Genomic DNA, 21,616 nt, shown 5'->3' on the forward strand with positions numbered 1-21,616 from the left:
ACAGGTACAGTGCAAGAAATGACTTTTACAAAAAGGAAAGGAAAGGTAATAGTTCCTCCTGATGCTTCTTCCTGCAGAGGGAAGGCAATTTGTCAGGTTCATTTGTCTTAATTGTTGAAATAAAGCTCAGAAGGGTTCAGTCACACTCACCCCTCAAGACCCTCTTCATCACATTGTGAGCTATATTTCCCCTGTGCCTTAGCAAATTGCATGGACACACCTGACTCACTGGACCATCGGGAATAGAATATGCATGCATGAAGGAATAAAGCCACTCTGTCAGCTCTTTTGTGGCTGGTGATGTATTTTTGTGTTTGTATGTTACACTGAGGTGGAGCTAGACCTCTGTGCCTTTATGTCTGTCCATGCTTGCCTGTTGTTTGCATGCTGGAGTGAATGCACATGGACATATATGTCTGTATGTGCTTCCTCCCATCTCCCTCCCTCAGGTGGACAGCGAGGAGATGGTGGACCTCTGAGACGAGATGCTACAGATCTCCATGTTCGTGAAGGAGCTCCCTCCTTCGCTGCTGCAGTCGGGGACGGAGGAGGAGGAGGAGATGATGTTCTTCAGCCTGTGGAGGGAGATGATGAGCAGCGTCAGCAGGAACACCAGCAGGCCGAGGAAGAGCCACACGTAAACGTAAACATTGCCCGGACGTCCTGGTGATGAGGCGGCCGCTGACGTGGAGGCAGAGGTTGGGGAGAAGCGGAGAAAGGTCCCATTGTCTATTGGAGAGATTCCAGTCTCATTGTGGTCCACCAATGGGACGTCCATCCCAGACATCCTGGCTGATGTTCCACACCAATTTGTAGTAGAGAAACAGAAAGATGAATGAGATTTATTGCGAAACAGTAGAAAGTTTCACAGCATTCAATATTTAAACAACCTGTAGGAGAAATTCTCTTTTGTCTGCTGGTGCTGCCATGGATTTAGTTTCTCCCTCCAGGACACCAGTATAGCAGATGCTTGCTGACACCAGAGCTTTCAACCACATCCTTAGATAACCTCCAAACAGCCTTGGCTGAGATTAAAAGGAACACAGAGAGCCCTTCTGCAATTTTGATTCAAGGCCAACAATTGACTGCAAGAGCTCCAGATACAGAAAAGTCTTTAAATAATAGCTGTAAATAATAATGATTTCCTCTAGCCCTCCTGGAGCATCATGTGGAGACTTAAGGAAAATTAAGATCCACCAAACTGGCTTGCAAATACTCACATTTTATTAACAAAAAGAATCTTTTATTACATTGCCCTAGATGGTTAACGTCATCCATCTGGTGTTTAAGTGTAAAATAAATGTCTGAAAACACCAAGGACTTGGGATAAGAAGATTATAAACTGTGGATAGATAGATATGTGCAGTAGAGAAAAGGGCCTGAGTACAATCAACACATTGGATTATGTTATATGAAATTTGTATGAAATGCACAGTATCATGTTTTATACTATCACTGTATGTTCACAGACAAAGTATAACAAGATATATTTCGCTATAAACAAAATATGATTATTGGTAGTAGGAGTCAGGGAGCTTGTTTGACTGAGGGGACTATACTGACCAGACTGTAATGAACAGTAACAGCAGGGGGAGTGCTTGTCTCACTGAATGCCTGCCAGGCTTGGTGCCTGGAGCTGCGTCTGCTCATAAATGAAGGCATCCTTATCTGATGAAATTAAACTCCTCATAATCAGCTTTCATAAAGACAGCAGAGAGCCAACCCTCCTCCACTGTATATTTATACTGCTAATAATGTTCCCCTGCAAATTACTGCATGGCACAAAACTGACTGGAAGATGTGCCTGAGCACTGTGATGCAGATACGTACACAGTCTTTGTGATGGTGAGAGACAGAAGGAGAGGGAGAGCGAGGCTGTTTTGTATTTCAGTTAGACCAGCCTTGTGTCTTGACTTGATCTATGACAGCAGAGAAAGACACTTCAAAGGGAGGAATAATTGGCCATGACCAGAATGAAAGCAAGAGGTCAGCACACACACTTGGGCTCACAGTGGTGTGTTCTCATTTCTCTCTTATCTGCCAGCTCCTTCCTCTCCACTTCACGGTTATGCATTTCACAATGCACCATATGTGCCTGGCCACTTGCATTATTATATTAAGTATAAACTATATTTATTGTACCTTCTATTTGAGCTGCAATTGTGGCCCCTGAGGAGTTTAACAGACCATTTTCCAGAAAATTTGTGAGTAACAGGATGGTGCTAGAAAACGCTAAATATATTAGATGACCCTCCCCAACCCTCACCCCATTTCAAAGTTTGGACATTTTGTAGTTTCTCTGTATTTTGTGCCAGTGACAGTAGAGACAATGGATGTCTGGGCCAATATGAAAAAGTTCAGCAGAGGGTATTCTGAGTTTTGTTGTGTCAGTGCGCATCTTCTCAGAGAGCTGATGAGGTGTTGCCAGCTTGGGTGGGTTTTGGGCTGCGTTTCCCCCCCAAAACAATGTGAGCTGTTTTTTTAACCATTTCCGCATACGACGATATTCAAGGGGCGGGGTCTAACTGCAAGGTAGGGCGCAGAGACGGAAGCATGACGCAAAGGAATTGCGAGAGGGACAGGTGCTTTCAGGTGTGTTAAAAAAAAACAATGGGAAATTGTTTATTGTTGTCTGTCCCACTTCACAATTTATTAGCACCATCAACAGCTGCAGTAGCAGTGGTGCTCAGCTCCCGGAGTCAGTCAAGGTAGGCTACTTTGAAACCCCTTAGCGCCAGATTGCCGGGATTTGTGTGAAAATCTGAACGCACAGACACGACACACGTATTTTTTTTAGATTGAGCGTGTCCGGGGATGTCATTATATCCGATATCCATCGCAAATAAACTTCAATTAACCGTTTAGAAATCACAAAAAAAGACTGATAATCATTCCGGAACTTGCCTGAGAATCATCAAGTTTTTAGGTTTTCTTCGGCATCGAAGTGATTCATTAATAGCTGTCGATGAGTTTAATGGTATATAGCAAACGGGAACAGCTAACTGTGAATTCGGCGTGGTTAATTTTCCAATAACAAAACAAAAATAGGCTAAAACACGGGACTCAATTTGTAGCCCACAGCACAATTTACTAAAAACATGGCGACATAGGCTACTTCCTGTTCTTTGTAAAAGTTGAGATCTTAAAGCAAACCGTAACGCCAGGCGATGAACAGTGTTGATGACTGGACTATGCACTTTTATCGCGGGAAAATACAGTATAATTTCTTGTATAGACTATACACATTTGTATAAAGATCAGGAAATGTGCAAGGCTGGGATATGAAACAATTAGAATTAGTAATTTGCATTTAGGTGTTAGTGATTGGTATTAGCCGACCCCATTAGTTGGTTTTGTCATACTTTCTTGCTTTTTACTATGACCTGTAAAAGTTGTTTTGTGTGTGTGCGTGTGTGTGTGTGTGTATTCAGTCTAATGATATTTCCAGGAGACAGGCAGGTAGAATTTACAGGTGAATAAACACTGGTGTGCCCACTTACGGTCTACCATAAGTGGGCACAGGTAACTCCTATGTTTAAATGTGTTGCATCAGTGTTTCATTCTGAGTCTGTAACACTTGTCGCTGCTGGTACAAAACTTTCCATAATCTCCTATTGTGTAATGTCGCTTTTGAAGTTTAAGCCAGCCACTCTGTCCCCAAACTCTTTCCCTCTCCATTTATTTGCTCCCTTTCATTTTCTTTCCCCCTTCTCTCCGTTTGTCTCTCTCTGGATGGTATAGTTGACAAGATCTCTGCTCTTTAATTTACGGCCCACTGTACCTTCAGGGAGATACACAGAATAATGAGGATGAATGAGTTAGGCTACACTCTTTTTCTGTGATTGCGTACTCTCTTGCCCCAACCCTGTTTTCTTTATCAAATACTCCCAGTGGTCTTCCCAGCACAATGAAAAAAAAAATCTAGCAGCGTTTGTTAACTTATATTGTCTCATTCTCTCCTTCAACTTTTCAGAGTTGAAGTATTGAAATTCACTGCACAGACATTGCCTCTCCCTCCTTCTGCCTCTTCATCAGCATGCTTGAATTCATTCCATTCCTGAAATCATTTGGATTTTGGGTATATCAACATGTTCACAGAGAGTTTAAATTGCTGATAATGGAAAAAAGTTCTACCTGTGATTTTTTAATTTTGTAATTTCAAATTCCACTTCATTTTTACTCTTGTGAGCTCAAAGTAAGTCAGTCATGTCATGTACCTGTCCATGAACACGACACCGAATGCCTGCCTTCTCACTGTCCTTTTCTTGTCTTTCCCTCCTACTCTTTTCTGCTCTGTAGAGGTTGCTGTTGTTAATGATATGTTGTTTTGAAATCTGTGATGAAGCTTGTTCATTGTGAGCTGAAGTGGCTGATAATTGTGCTTAATGATGCTTTTTGTATCCAGGCAACACAGTACCTTCAGTTCTTTTTCAAGCTAATCTACTTTAAGAGGGCAGGCCATGCAATCCCGCTGAGGCTGAAGAGGTCAGACATACACATGCACACACGCTCGCCTACGTATAATAAATACTAGGGATGGGTCATGATTTTCAAAATTTCGAATAGTCATTCAGTTATAAAAAATCTAATCGTTTATGCAACTGTCAATTATAACAAAAATGAGTTGCCAGGTAAAGCTAGCATATCATAAGTCTATCACAACCATGCAGAGTCATTTCAAAGCGAAGCACCCAGCCGATGGTCCATCCACAGATTAACATGCAATGGCTAGCTTTGTCACCAGGTGAAGTATATAACCCTATGTTTGATGTTAAACGTGTAGAGCAGACAACAGCCAGGCGAGGGCTTTCTAAGTCCATTAGAGAAAACCCATTACCACAAAATTGGAAAAACTGTATTTCCCATTAACTGCAAATACAGACCAAAACAATGCCAGAGCAGCATACTACCGAAAACCTGGCAAATGTGCTTTTTCACCACAACTGAACACCAGGGACTAAACGGAAACGCCACTAGCAACATGCATGTCTGGAATGAGACTAGCAGCCTTTTTTTTTTTTTTTTTTTTTTTTTGCACTTTCACTCCAGCTCGCTACAAATGACAGATTCAAGCTCCAGCGCATAAATCATGTGGTTGCTCTTTTAAACATGGGCAGATACTGGAAGTTGAGCTTGCCACAGTTTTAAAGGTTGTATTGAGTCAGTGTATGGCTGCTGCTTGCTCTCTTTGCTGTCATTCTCAATCTCATGAAGAAAAATGTCTACACTTCCATGTGCAGATGAAGGTCCTTTGAAGGCATAAATGGCTTCTCTGTTGGACTGCTGGACCAGGATAATGGAAGCTGGTGGTAGCTACACCTCCTAGAAGCAAAAGGCAATGACTTAACTGGTCTTCAGGTGCCCTTCATTGAGACTGGGCATCAGCAGAGCCTGAGGTTCTTTGTCTTGCATTTGCTTGACTTGACTTACATCTCTGTCATTCTTTTAACTTAACATAGAAGTGGCTGGTCCTTGCTCCCAGGTCCATGTAGAGTTTGGATATTTTGAGGCTGTTCTGCCTTTCAGCCTACTCATTCTCCCGTTTCCTCCCAAGTCTGGAGTTCATCAATGGCTTCTTGCAGAAGTGCTCTTCCTTTTCACTCTCAGCTATGACTTTATGTATTTCAATGTATTTCAGCATTTTCAATGTCAGCATTGCCCTCTCGGCACTGTTAAGAGCTTTTAATATATTCGGTATGGCCTTGGTTATCTCCACTGCACACTCTTCAGACCTGGCTGCTTTGAGCAAATTTCATGAGTTCCATAGCTTTCTTCTGTCTCTGCTCCAGCTTGCTCTGTCTTGTCTTGGGCATATTTAGTCCAACACAAGTCTGTATCTAAAGACAGTGAGCCTTGACTCCCTGAGTTCCCTTTTGTCTTGATCAAACTCCTTCTTGAGCTGCGCAATCTGTGCAAATCACTCCTCAAACAATCTCATCCTTTGCCGGTGGAGTATGTTCAGCCAAACTCCTCCTGAGACATTGTGCCGTGTAGCTTCCTCTGCTCCACTTTCTCAATCTGTTCCTCACCCACCGCCCTCCTTCATTCTCTCATCATTTCCTTACAATCTTTTCACTGTCACTGTTCCATGTATGTTCTTCACAATATGTCGATATAAATATCCCGTACTCTTGGTGTCCTATTTTATTACATATATTAATAAATTAGAAGAAGATTCATGTGATTCTGATTTTATGTTTTTATTGATAAAATGAATAACTTTTTAAAACCTTGAGCTCTGGTTTGATGGCAGAATTTTCTGTGGAATTTTCATAGTCCGTGCATGCAGCCTATGCAAATATTACATTAGAACCCAGACTTCCCAGAGAAGGACATTCTGTTGTCTGTTCAGTTCTGGTATTAGTCTTCACTTCATGAATAATGGACAAGATCCATGTGTGGCAAAATGTCATGGCATTTGGGTCATATTCTTTTGTGTGTGTGTGTGTGTGTGTGTGTGTGTGTGTAGGCATATTTTCTCATACTGTATTCAAACCACATGCCTAAATGAACAAAGACAAGCTGAGGCAATAGCAGAAATAACAGGGATATTCATTCACATGCACACGCATGCCCTTATGTAAAAATACCAAAGGTTTTCACACATACTGTAAATATATGCACGCACATACAATTTCACCTCAAACAGCAGAGAGCCAGGTGATAAAAGTAGCCTGAATTTCAAACATTTTAAATATCTCATATTCTGAGCCAGATCAGCTGAAAACAGACCTGAGGCTTAACCACATGAATTCCAAATCGCCTCTGCAGACCCAAATACTTCAGATAACCCACATAGGGGTCAGAGATATGCAGGAAGGCTGAAAGTATGAAGAAGGTGCTGTTTGAATATTTGTCAGACGTTCTCAGCCATTCTCATACTTTTTTTTTAACCACCTTTTTCTCTTTTCCCTTAAAACACTGTACAAATATCAATACATGCAATGTAAGCCAATGAATAGCAGACAAGTGTCCAAATTTAAGAAGAAGGGGTGGAATTTCAATTAGTCTAAAATAACAATTAACAAATGTTTTTATCCATTGTGTTACATTTGAATGACAAAATGTCACAGCTGCACACCTGAGTGCACTCGAAGCTGCACCAGGGGTCGAGCACCACTGTTCAGCTGTTATCTGATTCTCTCAGATATTCAGAGCATGAAAGTAAGGATTTCAAAAGGCCAAAATTGGAATGAGATCTCAGAGATACTGCAAAAGGCTTATTGTAACTGACAAGAAGGTGATGATTTAAAACAGGAGTACACAGTGAGAAACAGTGGTCATTATGAAGAGGAAGTATTGGGTTTTTTTTTTTTTTTTTTTGGTCAGTGGCCAGAGTAGATAATGAGCTCTTTTGCTTTGATGTTTGAGTGTTTTTGTCTGTGCCTCTCAGTTCATCCCTGTGGTGAAGTGTATTTTTACACCTCCTTCTCATATCTGTTAATTACTCCTGATACTTAAGAGTGCAGTTGCCAATAAATTTGCTTCTGACTCTGTGTCAGTGTCTGTGTGTAGCGCGTTTTCACTCTGTGCTTATTCTGATGAACGGGGGGTGAGTCACTCATCATTTTAAGCACAAACAAATCCTGCTCTTGTTCTCGTTCCCCTGAAAGGAGACTTTTATGCTGTCTTTCTTTTTCTTGCAATCTGGGGGTACAATTGCTCCACTCATCACTCACTCCTTCCCTCTAAGTTACTGAATGAAAGTATACATGAATTCTTCCTCCCTACCGTTGACATTAACCTTGTTTACTAGATGCTGCAACTCAAATGCTGACAAGTATCTTGGAATATTTATATCTTTTCCTTCATTTGTTTTACTATTTCATCTCCCCATTTACTCTATGTCTCCCTTTCCATCACTCTCCTTCCTTTGATTTCTCATTACTGCTCTGCAGGCGGTAATAAATCACTGAAGAAAGTTTATGGCTACTGAAAAGAGACTGATGAATTTGAGGTGAATAATGCCCCTCTTACAAATCAGATTAACACCATCTCCACTCTGTCTCACTCTTAAAAACAATTTGCAAACATTTCTTAAAAGGCTACCTGAAGCATCAGCCGCATACATGAAATAGTTGAAAAAAGGAATAGTTACAGACCTTTTTAATGTGTGAGGGAGCTTTCCCTCGCTCCTGTTCACGTCGTGCAGAAGTCCATCCCGTTGTGTTTGGTCTTTCAGCTGAGCAAACCAGATCTGTTGCCCCAGAGATGTTCTTTATGAGCCTGTCCGCTCTCTCTCCCTCTCTGTCTCTTCCTGTCATTCAGTGTGACCCCCACACACACTCAACACGGGCGCTACAGCTGGAGGAGACAGTGTCAGATGTGGAGCGTCTCCGTGGGCTCACATTCAAAAGGAAACATGCAAACGCAAGGCCTGTAACTGAGAGGCTGTAACTAATGAATGATAGTGATGTTTTTTTATACTCGAGAAGTGGTGAAGAGGAAAGAAGAGAGGGAGCAGTGCTCACGCTAATCCCATCCCCTCTCTCTGTGACTCCCTCTGTCTCCACCCTCCCACTTTTCTCTCTGCTGCTCATCACCTTTCAATAATGATCACATCAACAGTCAGATCTATTCTGTCTTTTTGTATTCTCATTTTCATTGAGGAAATATTCCTCACGGCTAAGCCGTTCAATGATTTGTCAGAGTGGGAAGACAAATTTCAACAGTCAGATAAATGGTTTGATAAATTGACCAATAAATCAGTATTTGTCATTACATGCACACCCTCCCACACGCCCAATCAAGCCTTTGTTTCAGTTCTCATCTGTCTAGTGTTTGTGTGAGGGATAGAGCCTCACTCTCTGCTCTCAGCAAACTGCGTCAGTAGACAGTATCCAGTGGTGAGGAATAACATACTGACGACGTACTTGCAGACTGAACTGCTCAGATGAGACCCCAAACTGGTAAATGATTGAAAAAAGAGAGGCCAGAGAAGAGGAAAAAAACCCCCAATCTTTAACACTTGGTATTCTCCCAGCACTCCATGCCTCTCTTCATCTTTTGTTTTCACTTCCCTTTCTTTCTCTCACTCAGATCGCCTCTCTAAACAGTATTTCTTTTAACTGCAGCTGAGCACATCTGTAAAAGTGCACAAATCTTTCTATATAAGATTCAAAAATGAACATATGCTAAAACAAATTGCTTATGAGATGATGTAATTTTTCCAAAATGCTTTCCATGTATTTTGGGGGGGATGAAGAATGTTTATTGTCTGTGAGCAAAAAACCAGAGAATGACTGAGCATAATGTCTCATTATTAAAGGGTCACTTCACCCAAATAAAAAAAGAATAATTAAAAAATAATCTCATTCACCTCTAGAGGTATCAAGCCATGCGGATAGTATTGAATTTATTTGGGCAGATTTTGAAATATGCATCTGCAGTTTCTTCCTCCACCCCAATGCAGTGGAGGTGGAATTGTTTGTGGTGCTGGCAGCACTGATTATATTCAAACAAGACTAGTGGCTCTGTGAAGCTGCTCTCACACAGTGGAGCTTTAAACTGAAGACTAACATCAGTGTCAGTATGCTAACATGTTGTCAGTGATGATATTAGTGTGTTGATATTTAGCATGCTGACATACTACTTACCATGTTCACCATCTTAGTTTAGTATGTTAGCACGCTAACATGTGCTAATTAGCAGTAAACTGAACAAAGTACACCTGAGGCTGATGAAAATGTGATGTAGCTTTGCAGGTATTTGATCATTTACCAAAGTATTGGACAAAATATCTGTGGTCGTTTGGATGAAGCAACTGTTTAAAGTGCTCTGATGGTAAAAATGATTCAAAGAGTCGATAACTAATTTTGGAATTAAACACTTCAAATAAGGTTCACTCTCTTCGGATCTAAAATTAATTTTGTGCGTGACTCTGAATCTCATTTATGAGCTTGTTAGCACCTTAATGGTATTCATGAAAGTGTTAATTGTGTGGCAGATGACACCTGTCCTTGCTCTGTGAAGGGGAAAAGGCACCTCCTCCTCCACAGATGCCTCTGTCTTTTGCCATCTGCCCGCTGACACAGGCACCAGAGGGATATAGCAGCAGTGGAGAACAGAGAGGGTAGAGATAAGAGGAAGATGACTTTATTTCACATCCAAATCCAGCATTTGCTAACATCACATGGCTGGTATTCACTTGTACTTCAGACAGAAGTTTGATAGATATGTGAAGAGGTCTGGGATTCATTTGATGAGCATATATCTGTTTGTGTATATTTTCTTAATCTGAACCACCCAAAAGAAAAAAAAAATGTTGATAAATATTTTAATGAGACGCTGTAGGCAGTTTCACTGGTGCAGACAGCGCTAAGGGAGAAACCAAGGACAGAGCAAGGGAACATTGCACGTAATTTAATTATTTTAATAATTATTTCCCCTGACCTCTGTTCTACTATTCACACACTTCAAGATCATTTTTAAACCTATGGCAGGGAATCGGTATACACACACAAATTCCTTGAGGGAACATGTTTGGCAAAAGCTAATTAGGGCTGGGTGAGTACATGTGCTTGTGTCTGTGAAAGCTCCAGTGTTCTTGTGTGCTTTTATGTTGCCTGTGTATGTATAGTGCGTTCAGAAAGTATTCATACCCTTCTTCACCCTTTTCACGTTTTATGTTGCAGCCTTTTAAATTAATTTTTTTCCCTCATCAGTAACCTACATAATGACAAAGCGAAAATAAAACAAACAAGAATTTAAGAATATTTTGCAAATGTACTAAAAAGGAAAAACTGAAATATCATATTAACATTAATATTCAGACACTGTGGCACTTGAAATTTGGCTGAGGTGGCTCCCATCTCTCTTGATTGTCCCTGAGATGTTTTTACACCATGATTGGAGTCCACCTGTGGTAAATTCACCTGGTAGAACAGAGCCCTGACTTGAACCCAATCAAACATCTCTGGAGAAACCTGAAAATGACTGTCCACTGACGGTCCCCATCCAACCTGACAGAGCTTGATCTGCAGAGAAGAATAGCAGAAAATCCCCAAATCCAGATGTGCAAAGCTTGTTACATCATACCCAAGAAGACTTGAGGCTGTAATCGCTGTCAAAGGTGCTTCCATTAAGTACTGAGTAAAGGCTCAATGTGATATTTCAGTTTTCCCTTTTAATGCACCACATTCTGTTCTTGCTTTGTCATTATGGGGTGTTGAGTGTAAATTGATGAAGGGAAAAAAAACAATTTAAACAATTTTAGCACAAGGCATAGCACAATGAAACGTGAAAGAAGAGAAGGGGTCTGAATACTTTCTGAATGTGCTGTATGTGTATGTATGCAAGGGAGGACTGAGGGATGGAGATAAGAGCTTTGGCCTCAGCAGGCTTTTGTCACTAATCCTGGAAGGCGAAGAAGTGGCCACTGATTCCGTGTCATTCCCTGATATCCCAGCCTGTTCTGACTCCGTGCCATCCTAGCGCTGCCCTTGTGAGGACACCAGTCTCTGCACTGCATGTTAATGAGGCAGAGACATGCTGCAGCAAGGGGAATGCAACTACATTTGGGGACTATTTTAGGCAAAAATCTACGTGCGTGTTTGAGGATTTTGACAAGCTCATTCTGCTAAGCTTGTGGGAACATCTTTAAACTCTGAGATACCAGACAGGAAAGTGTCAAGATATTAGTTACAAATATGTTAGAAGTTCAGTGTATTTTAGATGCAGTACCAGATAGGCTTTACATCTCTCTGGTAATCTGAACCAATTTGCGAAGCACCCTACTGAGAGAGGTTCATAAAAGCTAGATTTAAGACTTTGATGAGCACAGGGAAGCAGACAGTTTCACTTGTATTCTCCTTATTGCAGGACAAAGTATCTTTGCATCCCTAATCTTGAAGAGACACTTAGTGTATAATATGTCTCCAAAATACTGCGCAGAATTATGTGTGATTTTCAGTTCCATATTCGAAAATTTTGAAGATCAGACATCAGCCAATAAATATGCACCGCACTCCGGCTTTTCGTCTCAATGCAGTGTTGTGCCAATCAAAATTATCTCCACAGATCGGAGGGCATGGAGCAAAGGGAACATACTGAAGCATAACAGTGACACACTCACACATTGACACACAGGACAGCAGCCTGACAGGCGAGTACTTGTCCAGAATAACAATGAGAGAGATGGCAATGCAATATCGGCACTGTCTCAAAAACATCCCCCATGTGTAGAGACACAAAAACGGCAGGACCCAGTGTACAAAAACAGATGTCTGAGCAAGAAACCCCAAAGTGAACTGAAACCTTTTGAAAACACTGTTCTGCTAAAACCTTTACCCCTAATAGTCTTGGCAATTTTGCCCGATCCCTCTGACGGATACACTCTAAATTCATGAAAGAGGAGAAGAAAGGAAAATGTCCTCAAAGTCAGATTCATTTGAATATATGAATAATTTAGTGCACCAAAAGATTTGAGGCCCTTAAATTACAAATAAAAAAAAGACCCTACTCTTCAGACATTCATAATTCATAAGTTCCATGGCTCAGGCAGGGAGAGACAGGGAGATATTTGATGCACAAGTTAGCCACAGCAGGTATGGGGGAGACAAGGACAAACGTTACGACGCAACACTTTGTCTTTCAGTGTAATTACTGAGTCAGTTTATGTCTTTCTCACTGTCTTCCTCTCTGATCTCTGTGAATAGTTAATCACTAGCAAAAAAAAATTGCACCAGATCCCAAAAAAGTAAACAATTAAACTTTAATCAAAGGTTTGTAGCATTAATGCAACATATTCTGATATTCCACAAAATGTCGCCCTCTGGTTACAGATCGGTTAAACAGTCTGTGTGTTGTGGTGTCCCAATTTAATAATAATTTAAATAAAATAATTAATTAAAAAAAGTTAATAATAAGCATAATTATTCTGCCATCATAAGAAACACTCAATAAGAGCTCTCAGTCTTGGCATAACAGTCCCTTCCTCGCTCATAGCTCATTTTCTTTCATGCCCCTGGCTCATTATAGTGATGAGCCTTTTAATGGAAGAGATTGGCACCAAATTTCCACATCATGTTCTTCAACAAAAGGTCCTTTGATACACATGAGGATCATTAAATAAAGCATTATTCTAGTACAAAGTCTAAGTGAGACATTTGACCTTCGGACAAGAGACAAAGAGTCTCTGATAAATTGCCTGTTAGTAATTTAACTTGTGATCACGACTACTCATATTTGATGCAGTTTGTTGTTGTTTGTCAGGGGTTTTGAGACTTTTTCCATCCACATATTAAATAGTTTTGCAGTTAGCACGGATGATTTGTTCTCCTTGGAGTTCTCTTAGTTGTCTCGTGTTGCTTTGAAAACTAAGATATCAAAGTGCCTGGTTGCCAGCTGTGTTTTAGAGCCAATAAATGCTGCTAATTGGCCTTCAATCGAACATGAGCCACCTTTGTTGCAGTGTTTATAATTGTAACAAAATACCTAAAGAGTTTTAAATCTTTTCCGTGGGGTGTTTAGGCGTTATTTTGTCAAGCCTACACACACACACAGGTTACAGCACATGACTGATGGAGAAAGGGGGCAGACTACAGAGATATCAATCAATCAACATACAATAGGCTCCACATGGGAACAGAAGGTTCCTGAGCTGCCAATAGAAGTTGCAATCAGCCAATTATAGAAGTGCAGTCTGATGCGTTGTGAAAGCTGTGAGCTCTCATGATGTTGTGTTTTCCCAAGTCATTTACTAACCTGGCTGGATGATTACTCACTCTTTCTTTCAGGTGCCATGTCAGTGGAGGGATGGGGAGCAGAGGATTGCAGGGGAAAATGGCAGAGACTGAATAGAGAAAGAGATAACTGGGAATAAGGTGATGCATCAGAGGGCATCACAGTGCCTCTCCCAGCATCCAAATGTGCCATCAGTAACCAAATATATCAAAATAGTGCCACTTAAGAGACTCATTTGACCATGATTCTGAAATTTGGATCCAATCATGATAAGCTAATCCTCTTCTTGCTAAAGCTGATGGGAAAAAGGCTTGTTCAGTAAGGACAGATCTCAGCATATCAAGTTGCCTTTTTGTCTCTTGATCCTCCAGGTAAGCAGCATGTTTCACCTTTTCTGCTTTCTTTTTTTTTTTTTTTTTTAACTATAACTGATGGAACATTTTTCAAGATTTCTGAGACAATCTCAGCTGTGATCTCTCCCAACAAGGGTAACACCAGTAGATGAAGGTGCTGCTTAGAGATGAGATATGTCCATCCTCAGTTGGGAGGATACTCCTGGATGGTACAGTATTTTAGAGGTGATGCTCAAACCCCCAGCCCATCTGCCCCAAGTCTGTCACCACCAATACATCATTCTAATGAAATGGAACCAGCCCAACACTATCTGTCATAAGCAATCTGCATCTGCTTAGGGACTGAACGGAAATGAGGGAGAGGGATAAATAAAAGACAGAGGAAGACAAAGAGACTCTGTTTCCCTGGGCAGGTGCCATGTTTGCGTGTTGTGTGTAAGTATGAATGTGTGTGTCCATGACTCAGTCCTTGCTTCTCTGCACAATGTGAACAGATATCGATTTTAGTTTGAGAGGAGAAAACAGCCACAGCAGGACACCATATCCCCCATCTCTACTGGACCAAATAGGTGAGGATATTTCATCAGTTCTATAGGAGAACAAAGTTCCATTGTATCTTATCTGTCAGACAGAAAATTACACACCGAACCTTCCCTTTTTTTTTTTTTTTTTCATTCTTTTTTGTGTTTGTTTCTCTCGGCCTTGGCACTTGGGGCAACTGGTTATTGATATACATTTCAGCTCCACAAACTGTGAAATTTCACACAAATGATGAAAAACTGCACATGGTTGTGAAAATGTGCTCAACACACCCGAAGAACGGCAAGAAAAAGATTCAGTAGGAAAAAAAAATGACTTCATTATTTTTGAGTTTATGATGTTCTATCTGCATAACAGTACATGTAATCTTGTAAAACTTTACTTCAGTTCAAATAAAATAGGCTACTGAGTCATGATGTTTGCCCTATAATACCAAAACTGATTTCAGGTAATATTGTCTTGCATGTCATTAAAAATACTTTTTCCATGTGTAGATTTGGCATTGGCCTGGGAGATGTATTATTGCAGTGGCGTTGTGTTTTCATTAGGTCTTGGAGCCCACAGTTTTACCACAGAATCATCCTCTCAGAATTACATTTTATTACTACATTGTTGATGGAGTTGTAGGATGGTGCCATTATCATTACAACTTTAAATGAATTAAATGAGTGCCAACAGAATCATGGAGCTAGTTTCAATCAAGTCTCTGACGTAAGAGAAGGAAATACATGACTGTGATGTCTGTTGTGACATGACAGGTCACATTCAAAACATACGTGTTATGTTTTATGTTGTTTTAGTCTGGCAAAAATGTTATGGACCTAGCACATCAAAGTTTTATTCCTTTCAGCCAAACCTCTTCTAGGGAGTAGTGTATGGGCTCCTGCATGATTATAAGCTCTTTGCGGGAAAAAAATATACCTTAATGTAGACAGCTCTTCAAATTAGTTTTTCAAAGATAATTGTATGGTGTCAACATATTTGCATAAAACTAAAATCGAGTCAAATTAGACCAATAAAAAATGTGACTTTTAACATACTATTCTGGTTGAAGGAGGAGAGTGAATGTGGTAAATACACCTTTAAAAAAAACAAGTGAAGGAGCCTTCCAACAAATACATCAGGCAGGAAAGTATTAGGAGTGATGGTTGGCAGAAGGTTCAAGAAGCAGGCTTGTGACCAAAAGGTTGTAAATTGGAATCCTTAATCCCCCGCTGCTCCACTGGAGCTGCTCAGCAGAAGCAACAGCATGACAGGACTGCAGTTAATGCCCCTGGATATGCCCCCCCCCATGGTCCTATACCTGCCTCTTCTGGTATACCTCCTGTAGTTCTTGCTGTGACTAAATGATAATAATAATAATCTCAGATAATTGGCATCTAAACATCCACATGGTTTGCAGTCAAAGAAAGATTCATATTTAAGTTGGAGTAAGAGTCACTTTGATGTTTTAATCAGCTGAATATTTCACCACTTTGCACCATCTCCATCCCTGAGGGGTTTGGCTGAGCAAAGGTTCTGCGATAATTTGTAGAATTGGATATAACAGGGTCACAAAGTCACATGATAAGTTATAAATTTATCCAGACTTATTCCTGTTATTTTATTTATTGGGGTTGTTGCCTCAAGGTTAGACTGTGTGTGTGTGTGTGTGTGATTACATAATCTGACAAGCTCTAAAATGTTTATTTGACATGACAACATGTCAAAAGTCTGCTTGACTTTACTGCTGATGAAAAAAAACAAAACCCCACATCAGGCTGTTATCACTGAAGAGAAAGCCTGCCATCTGATGGACAATGAAGAACTTGCAGGCTGTCAGCAGGTTACTTATTTATTTTTCTATACTGACTTTTTTTTCTTTGCTGTTATTATCAGTGTCTGTTTTTATCATCCTTTAAAGTCTTGTCTGTTTTGCATTGTTTTTATTGGACTGTGTGAATCTTGTTTCTCCAGGTACTGTCTGTGTAGGGCACATCGCCACAGTACAACAACTTACAGTTTGCAACTACTGTTTGTTAACGGAGCCTGTAGGAAACAGAAGAAACACACACAAAGGCTCTGACAGGACCCATACTTCGATATTGCAGGTGAGGTCAGAACCACTGTGTGTAACACTGGTGCACAAGAAGGACGACTGAATAGTGTGTGTGTGTGTTATCTGCTGTCGATCTTTGCAGTGGAATGTGTTCCTGTGTTGTCTGAAGCTATTTTTGGATCATTTGCCACTCCTCCATCGTGGGATGCAACCAAACTGCATCAGCAACAGCAACAACAAAGGCAACACCAGTGACATGAGAGTAAATAATGCAGGACACCATTTAAGCCCCAGCTCAGGACAAAGCTGACAGGAAGGCATTTATTCAGCAGCAACAGATTTATGAGCACACTACCAGTGAAATCTATGAGAAACATGAGTCAGCACTGCTGAGACAAATAGTGACTTCATAAGACACAGATACAGAATGGCATTCTGCAAAATAAGCAGCTGTTTGCTTAAATATGTTTTTTTTTTTTTGTTTGTTTTGTTTTTTTTTGAGATATAAGACATGTTGAAAGATTTTGAGGAGAACCAGAGGAGTGAGAGACTAAAAATCCAAGAAGCTTCACTTTCACTGCTGCTCGTCTTTCTCACAAAGCAATTTTATATTTATTGTCCTTTAAAAAGTAATTTTGCCTGTCTTTGACACTGCTTCTGACACGCCCTGTGATGTTGTAATACTGTATATTATATGATCATACATATAATATGACTTTAAGCTATATTTTTTGATCATTTAGGCATAGTGAGCAGATGTATGTGTTTGATTTAACCAATAGATTCTACTAAATAGTGTATGCCAGACTACAGGCTATGGTGTTTACTTTCTGTATTAGGGCTTTGTTGCTCTATCACCTGTCACCACACGGCTTTATGCAACAAGCCACAGGAAGTTTACTGAGTATTGTCACCATGCACTGTCATCACTAACACTGGACCAGCCCATGGCCTTATAACCCACCCAGCACTTCTACTTTTTGTTTTCAAAACCAAAGCCCATGCTGTCAGCACCTAGGTGTGACACTGTCATTCTCACCCCAACAACTTACCAACAGCCTATATGTCTTTTCATGACATGCAGACAAAAGTTTTCTTCAGATCAGAGTTTCTAAAGGGACATACTGTCCAGCACCACACCTAAACATCTTCAGGTTTCTGTGCTGTTTTTGAAACACCCCACACATACTGTATACAGGTGGCTCAAGCACAGCAGAGTGAATGTTTACATGTTTCCTGTTGGAATAATTCAAACATTTCTTTAATTGTATAGTAACATAAACCTAAAGTAGAAGAAATTTCCATTCCATAACGAGGTCGGACACCTGATATGAAGTTTAATCCAGCTGCTTATAAAGTGGAGCCCAGGTAAATCCCGTGAATGGACTCCTGACGCACGACGTCCACCGTCAGTTATTGCGTTCGCGCACGTTATTGGACAAAGAAACCGCTCAGAGGAAACAGCTGATTAGTTTGCAAGGCAACCTGTAGGCCTGAAAACTTCCCTTCTAGACAAGCGTCGGACATCCGGGAAGCTACTGTAAGTCGTTTGAACGCAGCGAGAGGTCGCTGTTTTTTTTTTTCTCAAAGTTTGTAACAAATAAGAAGGTTAGTTGTAATTACTGCGCTTGGGTCGTTAGTTGAATGCACAGGTTCCCGCTTCCACCTTGTAACGTTAAGCTGTTAACTTTATGCACTGATCTTGGTCATGGTGAGTTTGCAGCTAGGAGCAGGTGACAGCCCGTTTTATTTTGGAAAGCGACAGGAAATCATTGCAGGGCTGTGCTCTGTGCTACACTGAAGTGATGCACTTAGTTTGCAGCTTTGTTTTTCTACCTCGTTTTGTTGTTAGTGTCTGTGATTCACGGTCTCTGATAAATTCTTGTAACCATGGTAATGATGTTTCTGACCTCTTCAGTGCACCTGCGTGTACGAGAATTTATAGCATAGATTTGAACCCGTTTTGTCAGATATTTTGTTTTGAAACCATAAATAACCACCTAACCAATATCACTGACATGTACCTTGCTGTGCCCCTGTGGTTTCCAACTTGTCTTGAAACCCTAGTATCTTTGAGTTCCTGATGTTTTTTCCCCCAGCTTATTGAATTTGAATATATTTTAGAAGCCTGAAGAATTAAATCAATACAGTATTTCACAATAAAAACAAATATTTGAAGAAATTAACACAATTTGCGTACCTGTAATTAAAGTTTGCATTATTTCTAATGGTCTGTCATTTTAATCAACTTTCAAGCCCTTGAGGTCCCAACACCTGTGCTGGGAACAACAGGCCTGCTATACATACTGTAAAGGGGACTGACCAGCTTTGCAACATATGTTTCATGTTTTTAGGTGCATATGTAGTGATTTAGGTACCTCAAAGTTCATTTCATTTTGTGTTATTTCATCTTTCCTTTCTACCGTACTGATCTTTCCCTGTTTCCTTGTTTATAGATGAACTTCAGCACAAATGCCCATTGTGGCAGTCACACTAGCAAAGAAAATATTCTACCCCCAAGCAAAACAGATGTATCGCAGGTCCAGAGGACCAAGCAGCGGACAGTGCTTGGTGTTTTGTCAGAAAATGAGCAGTATGGTCGATCACTCAACAAGGTAAGTGAGCTTTAAATTTTTGTGATTTTCAATTCAGTTTCCCCTTGAAGAACATTCACATTTCAGCTTAATGTGGCAATCAGGCTGACTCATTTTTTCTCCACAGGGAAGCCAGTTTTCCAAACACAGCTCAGTCTCGGAGAGCTCTCAGCACACTTTTCTTGGCTGTCCCTCTAGTTCCAGCTATGATGTGTATGTTGAAGAGGCTTGTGAAGTTGTTCTTGCAGCTTCTGGTCAAGAAGTGGTTTCAGACAGCTACTATCTAGATACTGCTGCCCAGCAAAATGAAGATTTGAGACTCCTGCTGGAGCTTAGTTCAAGTGAGTTTTCCCGATACAGAAACATCTACCAAGACTACCAAGTAAGACTGTTTCCTTGTTATGTCTTTATGTTTATCACCCAACTGCTGTTCAATCTCGAAGGTTCATGCCAGGATGCTTCTATGCAGTCTGAACCAAATGAGTCCCTGATGTCAGAGGAGGTGCTGTGTGTGTCTGAGTATGCAAAGGACATTTACCGACACCTGAGGGAGAGTGAAGTGCGAAATTATTTAAACTATGAGCACTGAATCATTTCTATCATGTGACTGTATGGTCAGCTTTAAATACACTGTGGTTATGAGGTTGTTGCTCCTCAGTTCACTGCAAATGCAGATGATAACTTCTTTTGTTTCTTATGCCAGATGAAGTTCAGGCCGATGCCAGACTGCTTAGAGAAACATCCAGAGATCACCAGTGGCATGCGGGTCATCCTAGTGGACTGGTTGGTGGAAGTCGTCCAGGAGTACAAGCTTCGTTCTGAAACTCTGCATCTGGCTGTCAACTATTTGGACCGCTTTCTCTCCCGCACGGCATATGTGAAACAGGGCAAGCTGCAGCTGGTTGGCACAGCTGCATTACTTATTGCATCGTAAGGACACGTTTAGGTTTCTTATGTTTCTAACTGATACGTCTCCTGTTGATTGGTCAAAAACATTTTGTTTTCATGCTAAGAATCTGCCTTATGGAGCAGCATCACGTCGATGACTCATAGTAACCTACAATCGGATGTCGTCTGATCTTTCATGCTGTAGAAAATATGAGGAGATCTTGCCTCCTGAGCTGAATGAGTTTGTGTACATCACAGACAGCACCTACACGAAGAAGCAGTTGCTTCGAATGGAGCATGTTTTCCTAAGAGTGCTGGCCTTCGAGATGGCAGCGCCCACCACAAACCAGTTCCTTCGCCTTTTCATGTCCATCCACTCTGTCTGTGCCAACACGGAGAATCTGGCCGTGGTGAGTAAAATCAATCACTCAAATGTCAGCCAGATTTTGGGTTTATGCCCACTGCCTTTGAAGATACAGTTTTCCAATTCACTTGATCATATTTTGTTTTGTTTTTTCTGTCTCTAGTATGTAGCTGAGTTAAGCCTGCTGGAAATTGAACCATTCCTACGGTACACCCCATCTATAGTGGCAGCTGGAGCCTACTGCCTGGCCACCTACACTGTAAACAAATCTTTATGGGTAAGTTTTTGCAGATAATTGTTTTGAGTGTCCATTTTATGACAATCCCTCAAGGAATTAGCCAAAATATGACTTTGTAAAGTCATTCTTCTCATATTTAGCCAGATTCCTTATATGCCTTTACTGGCTATACCATGGCTGAAATTGCACCCTGCCTGACTGACCTCCACAAGCTATTCATTAGTGCAGAAAGCCGCCCACAACAGGCCATCAGGGAAAAGTATAAGAGTTCAAAGTAAGGCTTGGCTTGTAGATTTTTTTGATGTTTTATATATAAAATGAGACATCGTGTGTAAACTGCAGGACACAATTTTACGTGTCTAAATGGATGTCTTTTATCTTTTTGTTTTCAGGTATTGTCGTGTTTCGTATATCACTCCACCTGCTGTCCTGCCTTCCCTTTGAGTCACTGCTCCACCCTTATTTTGACACTTCTGCCAGAACATAATTAGATGGAGAACAAAAGAAACACAGCTTATTAAACAGCAAGACCCATACATGCCACACCCCTCTGAACACTTCATTACCTTTAGATTTTTTTATTATTGTTTTATGCAAATACAAAAAAATAAGAAAAAACATACTTCATGACCTTAGAATTTTAGTACTTGCAGTTGTTAAGTCATCACATATAACATAATGCTCATATTTTGTGCAGAATGATACAAAATTCATGTTAAATCATGAATTACAGAATCATCCATATGTTTTAGAGTTATTCTAAAATATGGCCAAGCATTTTTGAGAGCTTTCCAAATGTCATGTCACAGTTTAAAGCTACATGCATTTCAAAATAAAGTTATTTGAAGTTATAACTGTTTTAGCGTGCAGCTATCGATTTTATTTTGAAAGTGTTAGCCGGAAGCCATTTTTTTGTCT

General features: G+C 40.5%; 2 protein-coding genes across 9 annotated transcripts; one reads left to right on the forward strand and one right to left on the reverse strand.

Moving 5' to 3' along the window:
* Nucleotides 1-445: 445 nt before the first annotated feature.
* On the reverse strand, nucleotides 446-8,376 carry LOC121190383 (serine-rich and transmembrane domain-containing protein 1). Its single transcript, XM_041051073.1, has 2 exons — nucleotides 8,103-8,376; nucleotides 446-792 (listed from the first exon to the last, which is right to left on the reverse strand). The coding sequence occupies exon 2, from the start codon at nucleotides 785-787 to the stop codon at nucleotides 446-448; it is 342 nt and encodes a 113-aa protein (XP_040907007.1). The 5' UTR covers nucleotides 788-792; nucleotides 8,103-8,376.
* On the forward strand, nucleotides 2,547-21,554 carry ccna1 (cyclin A1). 8 transcript variants are annotated; one of them, XM_041051067.1, is made up of 12 exons: nucleotides 2,547-2,592; nucleotides 13,737-14,054; nucleotides 14,531-14,605; nucleotides 16,533-16,666; nucleotides 19,071-19,229; nucleotides 19,336-19,549; nucleotides 19,652-19,767; nucleotides 19,912-20,138; nucleotides 20,302-20,506; nucleotides 20,624-20,737; nucleotides 20,839-20,972; nucleotides 21,091-21,554. In XM_041051067.1, exons 5-12 carry the CDS (start codon nucleotides 19,071-19,073, stop codon nucleotides 21,140-21,142), a joined length of 1,221 nt encoding a protein of 406 aa, XP_040907001.1. In that variant the 5' UTR covers nucleotides 2,547-2,592; nucleotides 13,737-14,054; nucleotides 14,531-14,605; nucleotides 16,533-16,666; the 3' UTR covers nucleotides 21,143-21,554. The 8 variants fall into 8 exon arrangements, 7 of the variants coding, with proteins under 7 accessions (XP_040907001.1, XP_040906999.1, XP_040907003.1 ...); XR_005894984.1 differs by lacking the exon at nucleotides 2,547-2,592 and adding an exon at nucleotides 2,603-2,708 and having other exon boundaries at nucleotides 20,843-20,972; XM_041051065.1 differs by lacking the exon at nucleotides 2,547-2,592 and adding an exon at nucleotides 2,603-2,708.
* The last annotated feature ends 62 nt before the right edge of the window (nucleotides 21,555-21,616 follow it).

Source organism: Toxotes jaculatrix, chromosome 12 (genome assembly GCF_017976425.1).
Source record: "Toxotes jaculatrix isolate fToxJac2 chromosome 12, fToxJac2.pri, whole genome shotgun sequence".
In the NCBI taxonomy this organism is placed as follows: domain Eukaryota; kingdom Metazoa; phylum Chordata; class Actinopteri; family Toxotidae; genus Toxotes; species Toxotes jaculatrix.

What these genes read in the sequence shown, in the direction of transcription:
- LOC121190383 (XM_041051073.1), bottom strand. Translation starts at nt 787, where the DNA reads ATGTCTGGGATGGACGTCCCATTGGTGGACCACAATGAGACTGGAATC.
- ccna1 (XM_041051067.1), top strand. Translation starts at nt 19,071, where the DNA reads ATGAACTTCAGCACAAATGCCCATTGTGGCAGTCACACTAGCAAAGAA. An exon ending in ATGGTCGATCACTCAACAAG is followed by an intron (nt 19,230 to 19,335) that starts GTAAGTGAGCTT and finishes TTTTCTCCACAG; the next exon opens with GGAAGCCAGTTTTCCAAACA. An exon ending in CCTGCTGGAGCTTAGTTCAA is followed by an intron (nt 19,550 to 19,651) that starts GTGAGTTTTCCC and finishes TCAATCTCGAAG; the next exon opens with GTTCATGCCAGGATGCTTCT.